General features: G+C 37.3%; 3 protein-coding genes across 3 annotated transcripts; 2 read left to right on the top strand and 1 right to left on the bottom strand.

The window, feature by feature from the left end:
- Positions 1 to 3,039: 3,039 nt before the first annotated feature.
- LOC124178698 lies at positions 3,040 to 4,321 on the top strand. Its single transcript, XM_046562257.1, has 4 exons — positions 3,040 to 3,362; positions 3,490 to 3,712; positions 3,813 to 3,926; positions 4,014 to 4,321. Exons 2-4 carry the CDS (start codon positions 3,526 to 3,528, stop codon positions 4,091 to 4,093), a joined length of 381 nt encoding a protein of 126 aa, XP_046418213.1. The 5' UTR covers positions 3,040 to 3,362; positions 3,490 to 3,525; the 3' UTR covers positions 4,094 to 4,321.
- LOC124178697 (putative nuclease HARBI1) lies at positions 3,783 to 6,390 on the bottom strand. Its single transcript, XM_046562256.1, has 4 exons — positions 5,525 to 6,390; positions 5,117 to 5,413; positions 4,787 to 4,995; positions 3,783 to 4,688 (listed from the first exon to the last, which is right to left on the bottom strand). Exons 1-4 carry the CDS (start codon positions 5,864 to 5,866, stop codon positions 4,394 to 4,396), a joined length of 1,143 nt encoding a protein of 380 aa, XP_046418212.1. The 5' UTR covers positions 5,867 to 6,390; the 3' UTR covers positions 3,783 to 4,393.
- A 1,222-nt stretch (positions 6,391 to 7,612) lies between these two features.
- Positions 7,613 to 8,558, top strand: LOC124177582. Its single transcript, XM_046560101.1, has 5 exons — positions 7,613 to 7,659; positions 7,837 to 7,862; positions 7,952 to 8,155; positions 8,245 to 8,317; positions 8,425 to 8,558. Exons 1-5 carry the CDS (start codon positions 7,613 to 7,615, stop codon positions 8,546 to 8,548), a joined length of 474 nt encoding a protein of 157 aa, XP_046416057.1. The 3' UTR covers positions 8,549 to 8,558.
- The last annotated feature ends 3,862 nt before the right edge of the window (positions 8,559 to 12,420 follow it).

Here is a 12,420-nt window from a genome sequence, read left to right as displayed (position 1 = left end):
ATGTGCGTGAATGAACGATAATAACTGATGGTATTAAAGTTTAATTTAACGCTGAACAAAACAACTCATTTATATCGGATCAACTGCTCTAGCTCAGCCCCCATAAATGGTATACAAATTAATCCCTTCCATTTAAATGATTGAAAAGCCAATCATGTTTATTCATGTACATATTTCAGTCTACAATTACACAACTGCGGGAAGCAGACGAGTCGGTGTTAAATGAGATACCTACTCATATATCGGTATTCGAAGAGTACAACATAGTTTCGACAAACACCATAATTGGTAAGCGTATATCCCGAGCAACCACGTGTATTACTAACAATAATGATGTATGATATGATGTTGCAGCAACGTGTTTTATTCGTAGAATCAGACACGGCAATAGGACAGGAGGAGGAACACACCATACAAGAATCTGATAAATTAAAGCACCTTTCAGAACCCAAAACATTTGTAGAAGTTGTCCGCGGTGATGATGGCTTAGGCATAGCATCATCATCGCACACACTGTCACACCCATCATTGCAGCAGACAACCCCAAACATAAAAACAGCCACACACCCTGTCAGAGCCTTGCGCAAGAAGAAAAACAAAAGAAGAGATGATGTCTTTAAGACGGTTGTAGAAATGCAAGAAAAGCAGAACGAAATACTTGAGGTATTTCTGTTTAAACTGTACATGAATAAATCGATCTGCAAATTATTATGCCAGTGGGATTGTGCAAATATTTGTACTTACATGTTTTAGAGAATGTCACAGGCGATATTAATTTCGGCAAACAACGAAGCCAAATGACTGGAGCTGGAGAATGATGAATTAGAAGTGATGAGGCAGATATGCCAGGCTCTAAACTCAATAGCGGTAACGATGACAGGATTTCATTAATCTCTATCATATTCGTATTGAAAATTTTTTTTTTTCATAATATGAAACTTTATGTATGATTTCTTTTCTTACACACGGACGTGGTTTTGTTTTTGAGAATTCTGTGCCAGTGACATGCTCAGAAATTGAGATGGAAAATAAAAACGCCGAATGAGTTCAGGTTAAATGAAGTTTTTAATTTTTTGAACTATTTTTTTGAACGCCCATCTTTTTTGGCAGGTTATGCACATTTTTTTGTTCGTTTTTTCTTAAATTCCGTAGGATTGCCATGGGAACCTTAAAACATAGTCAGCCGCAGAGTAAATCACAGAAGTCACTTTTCATAGTGAAAAATCGATGAACAGACAGTAGACTCTGAGGAAGCAATACAAATTTAAACTCACACGCTTCTTCTCATTCAAAAAAATTCAAATTATATACAATTTTCGTCATGTACAGGACATCTCAACGCTAGAGATATTGTGTAAGATATACATATCCCTCCCGCAACCGACATTTCACAGAATGTTCAAGTTCATATCATAACGATTTATATCATTAATTGTGCGATAAATTTATGCAGTTGCACTTCCACGATGAAAAAAAATGTCATTCTTATATTTATATGTCGCATGTATAACGAGCTCATAAAGCAACCGTACGACAGTGACCTGGCGAACCTTCATGGTTACTTCTTGGTTTGAAGGTGGCGGCTAGGTAGCGGAAGTACGCAAAGTACGTAGCTAGACCCGGTTATAGCTTAGCAGCCGCCATGTGAGGGATTCGTAGCTTTTTCCCGGCTATTACTCTGCAACGACAGCCAACTTATGCGGCAACCGTATGACAGCGAGCTGGCGAATTTTCTCAGTTTTTTCTTGGTTTCGACATGACATCCAGGTGGCTAAACTAGCCAGCACCTACTTGATTTTGATATAGCCGCATGGGAGCTTGGCCTTGTGAGAGCTCGGTTAAAACCAGATTGAAGCTGACTATTTTGGCCATATAGCCACCACCTCGAAACCATCAAGATGCCATGAAAATATGCCATATCATAACCTCATGTTTGCCACATGTGTTAGTTGTCTTTGTCATGTATATGGCGGGATAAAACCACGAACTGCCTACATTGCAACCACATAGCTAGGTTGGTTTGGCCATGTAGCCGCCATATAGTTGTCGCCTGAAATTGTTACCCAGGTAGTGTTAAAACGACAACACACACTGTCATCTGCTACTCAACATGTTGCCAAATTGGCACCAAAATTTAGTGGAACCTACCGAATCTTTCGTTTTCTCTCCCCGGTGGTGGTTGAACTGCAAAAGGTAGATGGGAACAACGTAGTGGGAAAGGTGCTCAAGATCTATAAAACTTAGTCGTCGTAATTTATCATACTAGATAATGGGAGACGAGGCTCCACCGCCCGCCTACGTCCTGCGCGGCAGTGGGGCGATTCTGTAACTCGTTATAAGAATAACGATTCCGAACGTATCGTAACGATAACGAATTTCGCCGCGTGTAACGACTATCTTATAACGACGGTGCGATTCCGTAACTACGAATAGCGACACTTCGACATTACAGAATGGGATAACGAATCGTCGTTGTGGATACCGACAGGAAGTGCCGTATTGTGACAGATCTTTAGTAAATAACTAGAATTTTATCGAAACTCGCCTTAAAATAGTTGAAATTCGTGCCGCGGTGGCGCGCATGAAGGCTTAAATCGACGCACGCACAATCAGTCAGGCCCGTATTCATAGTCAGGTCTCAAGGCGGTGCTTAAGACCGTCTTGGTGAAGATCGTCTTATTCGTTCAAGACCGTCTTGAGATGCTATGTGTTCATAGTCGGAAAACAAGACGGTCTTCGTCAAGAATTTGGTCTCAAGCGCTAGCTTATTTCATTCAAGACCGTCTTGGCGAAGACTGAGCTTGAGACGGTCTTATTCGACGTTCGGTGATGTTCGGAATATTTCCGATGTATCCCCCAATAAGATGCTCGGATTTTATTGGTCAGCCTGTGCAAGATATTCGTATAGGCATGCAGCTCTTGAGTATTTTTATAGTTTATGAACACAACAACGTTAGCGCCACGTAGAGGAACTAAAAAACGGGAACAAATCGCGTACAATTTTTTGTAGTGGGGGTATAGCTATAAAACGAAGAAGAAGAAGAATTTTATAGTACACGAGCAGCAGTACTGACGAGCAGTGGTGAGTGTCAGGGGTTGTCCGTATACTTTTCTAACCTTGTCTCAAAAACTTGAAGTTTACGGTGTGTGGAGATTGAGGTTTGTAATACTCCATGGCTCCGAAAGGCAAAAGCGGCAAGGATTACACTGCGGTTGATAAAAAAATATTTTTAGAAATTTTGAAAAAATAGAAAAATATTGTTGAGCAAAAAAAGAGTGACGGAGGATCTCTCCGTGAGAAAGAGTCAGCATGGAATGAAATTGCTGACAAATTCAATGGTGTACTACAAATCAGTGAGACGGTGAGTTATTCAATTCACTTATTGGCCATATTTTTTGTACGTTTGATCACTCAAATATGATAATAAATTTTTCGACGCTTCATTAAAGTCTACAGAATTTTCTTATATTTTATGTTCATTCTTTTAGAGAACAGTGCCACAACTTAAAAAGCTGTGGTCTAACATGAAACAGAGCCAGCGGGATGCTTTGACCCAGGAAAAGCAAGCACGTATGGCTACTGGGGGTGGTCCGGAGATTCCAGAGGCACAGGTAGACCCTGACATTGCAGCAATTGTGCCGCATTTAATGACTCTTGCCCCGACCGAGTTCAGTTCCAATATTATTCCGGGGGAGCAAGCAATAGCCATGGGTGATTACAACTTTTATTATATTACCAAATTATCTATCATATTAATACAAAATTGTTTTTTTGAAAAAACTACATTTCAATAATGTTTTTCATATTCCAGGTAGCGTTCTGGAGAATGACGATGATTCACTTTTTGAATTTCAAGATGTCGAATACTTGTTAGATGCGTCAATTGATAGACCACCGACAGAGCCTATTCCAAGCTGTTCATCAGGTAAAAATCTCACACATTTTAACATATATCATTATGTAAACCTCTATACCGGTTATTGATAAATAAATTGTATTGATATGTTAAAAGGAATCCCGGTGCAGACTTGCAAAAAAATGCGCGTGAAAGGGACAACCTTTGATCTTCAAAGTTCAAAAGAGCAACTTTAGTTCTATTTACTGGCTGTATTTATAATGTATTGAATATTTTTACGTAGACAAATTTTCATAAGTATTATCGTAACTATAAGACTGACGCTTAGTACAATTACGTACATATCAGTATTTTCATGAGTAAGTGAGGGGTTTAAAAATAAAATGAGAACCAATGATAAGTTATGAGTAAAATATGTATTCTAATGTTAACTGTTTGTACAAATTAAATTCAATTTTATTAAATATTTGGAGTATATTCATTGTAAAATCAATTAGTCTTTACAATTAAATTAACTTGATATACATATATTTTGATTAAATGAATAACCGTTCGATTTGAGCTTCGCGTATTGCAAAACCCTCTCCAGGCTGCCAATGCGGTGCTTGAGGTGGCAATTCATCCGCTTCTTCTTCTTCGATGCGATTATCTTCCGGAAGAGCATTATCCAATGTTTGTGATAAATTGTGTAGTACGGCACAAGCTACAACAATTGTGGTAGAGCACAACAATTTGGTTCCCAAACCTCGGGATAGGCAAGGAAAACGTCGCTTCCAAACTCCAAATGTTCTTTCAACAATTTGCCTTGTTCTGCTTTGTACGTTGTTATACCTATCGAGATACCGACTTGGTTAATTCACACATGTATACTTTGTCAATTTTATGACTACTTATCGAAATCTAAAGTAATGCGATAATCTTTATCTTACCTTTGTTGAGCATCTGTAATTGGATTTGCCAGTGGAGTCAGCAGAAATGGCAAGCACGGATAGCCGGCATCTCCAACCAGGGTTCCGGTAAGTTGTCTCTCATGATACCGCATGTAAATTCGTGAATTTTGGAATATTCGACTGTCGTGGTTACTTCCAGGCCATTCCGGAACCACATCCAAGAATTCCATATTGGGTCCGACAACTGCCTGTGGTATCATTTAAATTAAAAGTACCGATTTTCATAGAATAGTATTGTTTATTTGTATCCTAGATAAAATTATTTGCAACTTATGGTATTTGTAAACGGTTATCGCCAACGCGACATACCTGTACATTGAGGGAAAAATATCCCTTACGATTCTTATAAACCTCCTGCAGGTCTGCAAATTTCGTATGACATAATCGAATGTGAGTGCAGTCGATAGCGCCATCAACGCCAGGTAAACCGATACCCTCCCTGCGTGCACCAGGTTGTCTGAATAGATCTCTGTTTGCGATCATAGCAGCTTCCGTACTAGGAATTTTGATAATTGCGTGAATCAATGATGCAATTTGAGCCGATACTCTGTGTATTATCCTCGATACTGTAGACTGCGATATTGTCATCAGATCTCCGTTGACGAGCTGTACAGTACAAATGTATTAGCAATCATTTATTCCATGATCACAGGAAGCAATTAAATCACTTTATATTTTCAGTAGAATGTCAGGAATTATAATCACAATGATCCTTACTTGAAAGCTAGCGGTAGCGTAAAATCGTAGACATATTAATAATTGCATGACAGGTGGAATTGGTAGACCACGGTTATTGGCACTGACTAAGGCAGCTTCAATTCTAGGTAGTATTCCGTACATAATACCATCCTTTGAAAATCGGAATCGCCGTTTGAACTCCTGCTCGGAATAAAACTCGAACGGGTTTTGACCATCTCTGATGTATGTCTTCGGAGCTCGCTGTACTTCACCCTCGTCTTCGTCATTCGGCCCAACGTTGACCATTGCAACCACCTCAATCATATTATTCATTTCTTCGATCTGATCGTAGAAATTAAACATATCTTGCATATTCGCCATGTCAATAGAATTTCACTATTTACTTCACTTCACAAATTTTTCAAAGCGAATGCTCTCATAACCTCTATTTCAATTGCAAGTTTCCGTTGCTACCCTTTTACAGTAAATAATCCCGTCCCAGCTGCACTTTCCCAAACATTCCTTCACAATCTATTCCTGTTAATTTATATTGTTCGAATATAATATTTTCCAAACAATTCGTAATTATCAATTTCGTACGCATCAGAACAATTGATTAATATTTAGGCAACAAGCATTTGCTTAAGTGCAGTCCGAACTCGACTTGATCAAGATACGTAAATAAGACTGCGTTAATTGACTATGAAACGTTGCGTGCTCAAGACCATGCTTATTTCAAATAAGACTGGACTATGCAACCTTGTAAGCACGCTTCGAATAAGACCGACTTGATGAAGACCGTCTTATTTGCCGCGTCTCAAGACCGTCTTGTTTGACGTCTATGGAACCAAACGCCATCTTAAGGCCTCGTATAAGACCGTCTTATTCGAGTCCGGTCTTAAGCACTGACTATGAATACCGGCCTCAGTGTAAATCCATCGTATAGTGAACATTGTAAATATAAATATCAACATCAATTCCAGTGAAGTGAATTTTTGCTTTGTTTGCATCATTACTATGGTTTCGGTTGGGAAGTTAGTATAATCAACGATGTTTATAATACATGTTATGTGTGATCTTGTGAATTATATGTTATGTTTTGTGTGGTTTATAGGTTATGAACATGTGAAAATTTAATTCGTTCATGTTTCTGATATTCAATACTGGTGTTTGGTGAGAGTAGGTATGGATAAACTGTTCGTTGTTACAGTTAACGTTTATTACAGAGTAATCAAGTAGAGATAAAGGTGCAAAATAAAAACGTTGTAATACAATAGGTGCGTGGAATAAATATACACGTGCTGAATACAATACACTCAGTTACTGAGTCCCGTCTAATCCAAGACGACCCGGTCAGTTTTGACTCACTCGACAGACTACTTCTATCGTTCGCTCACAGTCGTTTATTACCTATGTATAAGTGACATCTATACTTTCACACGCATTGTACATTTGTATATTTCTCATGATCTTCGCATATATCAACAGTTTCCGTGACTAATTTTGATTAATTTTTTCTAGAAACAAACAGAAGAGACAGGCGAAGGCCACGCCAGCCCAAATCGATTATATGGCCGATTATTTTATCCAGCATCCGCACATCGCAACAGGGAAATTTCAATCTCTCCATGGGAAATCGGATTTGGCCGCGTCGTGGGAGTAACTCGTGGCGGAATTGAACAAGATGGGAGAAGATGAGAAAGGGAAAGACGTAAAATCATGGAAATCAGTAAGTTAATAAGAGTATATTATGTTACTTTGAAAGGTGCTTATTGAAATTTGGTTGGCCAACATTTGCATTGAGTCACGATGCTCAACGTTGAGTTGTTCTGAACACGTCCTTTATTTATCGTACAGAATCTTGAAAAATAAATTTGCAAATTTAAATTTGCACCCCTTTACACATCGTTTCATATGGCATTTATAAATTTGCATATTTTATATAATCTGTAATTTTTCATAATGAATGTTTCAAATTTTTATTCTAGACGTGGCGAGACAACAAGACCACTGTGTCGCAAAAAGTAGCGAAAATTCGAGCAAATCGTTCGAGGACAGGGAATTTGGGTGGCCCTCGAGTGAAACTGACCGAACGAGAGGAAAAAATTATGGGCATTGTAGGCTTCGATGACGTGGAAGGAGTGGAATGCCTTGATGCCTCTCCCGAAGAACAGGTAATATTGGTTTTGCACTGATGAAGCAAAATATCGAATGTCATAAAAATTATTTTGGAAAGCCATTTGTTTCCATAAAAACCATTTCAGTTAAACGTCATAGAGCTACTGGCAGAAGGAGACGAGAGCATACTCGATGAAGATGGCAGCATCTTGACTTGGCGAGACTACGTCGAGGCCAGTGCTCTCGATTACACTAGTAAGTAATCGTTTTTGAATATGTCATTAATTATTTGTTAATGAATCAAAAGTTGTTAGTCATATCGCTTATTTGACTTTTGTGTTTTTTCAGATATAGAATTTCTCGAAAACTTTGATGGCGGGGAGGCAACTTTGGAGGAAGGCTCTTCAATACCTGAAGAAAATACAGACGCTGCATTGCCACCACCACCGCCACCTCCTCCAGCAATAACATCATCTCTAGCAGATGCATTGGCAAAACCTGGCCCGAGTGGCCTTAATCAACAAGGAACAGCCTCGAGAGTCACAAGACCTAGTAAGTATCACAAAATCGTAACTTGTTTGTTACAAAATATGGAAACATGTATTTAATATTGGTTTCAACAATCTTTCGCATAATCGAAGATTCGGCACACAGCTGGAAAATTCACGAAACGACTTCGCAACTCTGGCTGAGACACAAGTTTCATGCATGGAGGTACTTATTATTGAAATGTCTTTAAAGTTGTCCTCATCGTACATATTAAGCGACATTTTACTATAAATTCTGTGTCGAAAATAACTGAACAAATTTTTTTTACACAGATGTTTGCAAAATCGATGGAGAAGATGGCCGAGAATGACAGGCAGAGAAACGAAAACGAAAGAGAAAAGAACGAGATTCTCCGCACACTCGTCGAATCTCAAAAAAAGCGGGACCAAGTTATGAATAACTTGACGGAGTGCTGCAGGAATATGTGCAACATTTAAAAAAATAAAGAATTAAGCACCAAAGAATTAAGACATAAGCTAAATAATGTATTGTTATTATTATTATTGTCGTTAATAGTTTTTAAACTGATTTATTGCGTTGTAGAATTAAGATTGATCTTGTCAGAATATTTACTATAAATAATTTTTTTCCCACAGACGAAGCTATTGTGATAATAGAGATTATTATTATCATTGTTTCTGCATTTTTTATTACGCTTTTCAAAATTTTTTCTCAAAGACGATGTTCTGAAGATATTTATCATTGTTATTATATCTTAGCACCGTTCAATACTTTTAATAAATTTTAATACGAGTGAAAAAATTTATTTGCACTCATATTCTTAAAAGGAGCCTTTTGACCACGTGTCGTGAATCCCCATGCAGCGTTTGCTGCGTCTACGTTTTCCTCACTATTCTTGTTGCATGGACCACCAACGGGTTCTTCGTGTAGAACCAATATTCTGAAGAGTAAAATCATATGGGCATTTCTCCATTAAATGGAAAATCGCTGTCCCAAGGTAAATTTATGAAATAAATCTCAAAATTTCTCAGTTTTTTGTATCAATACCAACACAGAATTAGGTATTCTTGGCACGCCATAGCTTATTTAGTAATTTACTAATGGAATATTCGAATAAACGAACCTCAAACGTCTCAAAACACAGTCCCCTGGTACGTCCCTTTTCCAGAATTACAAATTTTGTTACAAATATTTATTTTTGTGCCGTTGATAATTGAATAAAAAATATCCAAATACATTAACAAAAATAGTTAGCATCTTTATACATCACAATTATATTTTTACAATAGAATTTTTATTAAAATATCCATGTGCGAATGCTGTCCTCAAATTATTAAAACAGCCCCCTGTTAAAACTTTAAAACCGCGCTGAAGTTATATGTAGTTTTGGCGCGAAGTATTTAGATTGCGAAACGAAACGCAATCGGTGTGAAGTTTGTTCGGTTGCGTCGCTAGCGGGCAGCCACCATTTTGTTTGGTGCTACTACTGCGTCTTTTGGTGAACCACGCGTCTCGGCCGTTAGTAAAAACATTTCCCTGGTAAGCCTTTTTTTGGAACGAAGTTCCTTATCGCTCGTTCACCGTAGGGGCTAGGCGGAAAAAAACGACCCCAAAAAACCGACACTTTTTGGCTATAGTGCTCGTTTGCTATAGTGCGCGCGATCTCCCTCTCTCTCTCTCTCTCTATTCCAGCGTGTGCGCGCTCTCTCTCTCTGTCTCAGCGCTTGGGGTGGGAGACGGCAGCAGCGGTCTCTCTCACTCACAGCGCACGACTATACTTCGCCCCTCTTTCTCTCTCCTACAGCGTACAACTATACTTTGGGCCGCAGCGCGCTCTCTCACAGCGTACGTCTATACTTTGCCTCTCTTTCTTTCTCATAGCTTTCCCACTTTCTCTCTCTCTCTCTCACACAGCGCTCGGAAAGAAAACAAGCGGCATCAGTATAGCGTCTCTTTGCCTCTCTCGCGCGCGCTCACTAAATCTCTGTCGTTTTCTTCTTAATAAACAATGAATTGTGAAAGTGATTCAGCAGAATTTGAGGATACCAATGCTGGAGTTAGGTAAGTACCACTGTTGTACAGATATTTTATTTTATTTTACTACGTTTTTCATATAAAATGCGTTTGCTATGGCAAGCCGTGCGCGTCATAACCTAAAACGTGTGTGTTTACCAAGCCGTGTTATATATATATATGTATATTTCTTTTTTTTCAAAAGCAATTCAACTACGAAAACAAAAAAAACAAATGCGCAAAGATGTAAAGAATACCGTGAAAAACAGAAATTACACAAAGTTAAAAAATCGGAAGAACAAAAAAAAATTAATAAACGACAAATGAATGCATTAAAATGTAAAAAATATCGTCAGACAAAACAAATTAAAGAATATCGATATACCATGCTGCAAAAACCTCATTCAGACCCGTAAGTTCTATATTTATATTTATACTATGATTCATATTTGTTCAAAATTTTTAATTTAAAATTATTTTTAGATCAAATGAAAGTTGCAATTCTCCAATGGAAATAACTCAACAAGAAATACAGCAAAATTGATATTCAGGAATTTATTCATAGAGCACTTTTAGAATATTCTAAAGATGGATCTCGGATGCTTAGCCGATACAACAAAAATTTAGATAAACTTCCACTCATTTTGGCTGGTGATTTTAACATAAATTTTTCAGATGAAAAGTCAACACCATTACTACAATTTCTTTCGGATGAATTTGATTTAAAAATTAATAATGAACCAACAGAATCTACAACAAGATACAATACCACTATCGATGCAGTATTTTCGAGAAACTTAGATAAAATTAAATCACAAACATACGTATCCTATTTTAGTTACCACAAACCAATTATTACTACGATTGACTGTACTGATTAAATTAGTTCTTATATAATTAGTTTATATTTGTATAATAATTGTTAATAATAAATTGTCAATTTTTTATATCTTTCAAAAACACATTCGTACGATTTTATTACCATTCCTTCATATATTTGATTTTTCATTTAATTATTCTTCAATTAAACGTTCTTAATTTATTCAATGAGCAGTAATATAGCGTAAGGAACTTCGTTCGTACCGGCTGTCCCATGACAGCTCTCATGTTTTTTTTACTATTTTAAGAGTTTTAATAACGATAATTTGTTTAAAATAATTGATCATTTAGTATGTAGCCACATCTGTTGCGTTTATCTGAATGTTTGTAATGATATTGTTTTATTAAGTATTCATGTAAAAATTACAGTCCCCTGGCCAACATTCCCCTGTCATTTCATAGCACAGGGGACTGTTCATACTACTGTTTTCTTAGGTTTTGACCACTAAAAGTAACGTCTCTTTTTTAGGTAGTATCTCAAAATGCCACCGAAAAAGAAGTCACCCAGAACAAGAGAAGAAATACTTGAACAAAAACGTATAGCTGAGCGTTTGAGATATCAACGACTTAAAAATGACCGTCAAAAAAAAGAAGAATTGGAAGAAAAAGAAAGGCAGAAGTATCAACAGAAAAAAGCAAAAGGTAAAAGAAAATTTAGTTAAAGATATGAGTCGTCGTGAGCATAAGGCTGTAATAAAGGTTTGGAGAGAGCATTGTTCTAAGTATCGTGTAAAAAAAAAGTCATGAGTAACTTTTATGAAAATTTGTGATAAGAAGGGCCACAAGTTTAGAATGGCCGAAAACGATATTTCTGATGTCAGTTTTGACCAAATATTGCAGAAGTTACCAGATCCAGATCTAAGTCTAAAAGGGAGAACATTATTTTATTATTTTCCTGTATCTGTACCGGTCTTTCAGAAGAATTAATTAATTTAAATATTTTTCCCCAAAGTACAATGTTAAGACTGATTTGTTTGTACGGTGTTGTACAAACAATGTTAATTACTTTAGTTACTTCAAAAGTATTATGTCGACCTAAAATATCGGTTGTGATAATTAATTAGCAGTAGTAATGTTTCTTTGTTTATTATTTTTTATATTTTTTGGTTGTTTTAAAAAGCAGGATACCATATTTTTCATTATTATAAAGATTGACTTTAGTGTTAGTTAGTAGTGTTAGCTTTTCGACCGAGCCGCGTGGAAGGAGTTGATCGCTGTGGTGTCAAAGATGAGACTTTGATTATGTTGTATGTACACCTTATTTACTTACAGTTTAATATACATATACACAAAAGCAGTCAGTTAATTGGTTGCCACGCGAGGGAAGGGGTAGTCGTGGTCTTGTTGCACCGCGGTGGGGGCTGCAGCGATGATGTGCGGTGCTGAATCGGTGCGGTTCTCGGTGCCGGGTTGTA

This window comes from Neodiprion fabricii, chromosome 3, assembly GCF_021155785.1.
Source record: "Neodiprion fabricii isolate iyNeoFabr1 chromosome 3, iyNeoFabr1.1, whole genome shotgun sequence".
NCBI classification, from domain to species: Eukaryota; Metazoa; Arthropoda; class Insecta; order Hymenoptera; family Diprionidae; genus Neodiprion; species Neodiprion fabricii.
Note: the sequence above shows the minus strand (reverse complement) of the source record. Positions and strands in the feature narration are given on the sequence as shown.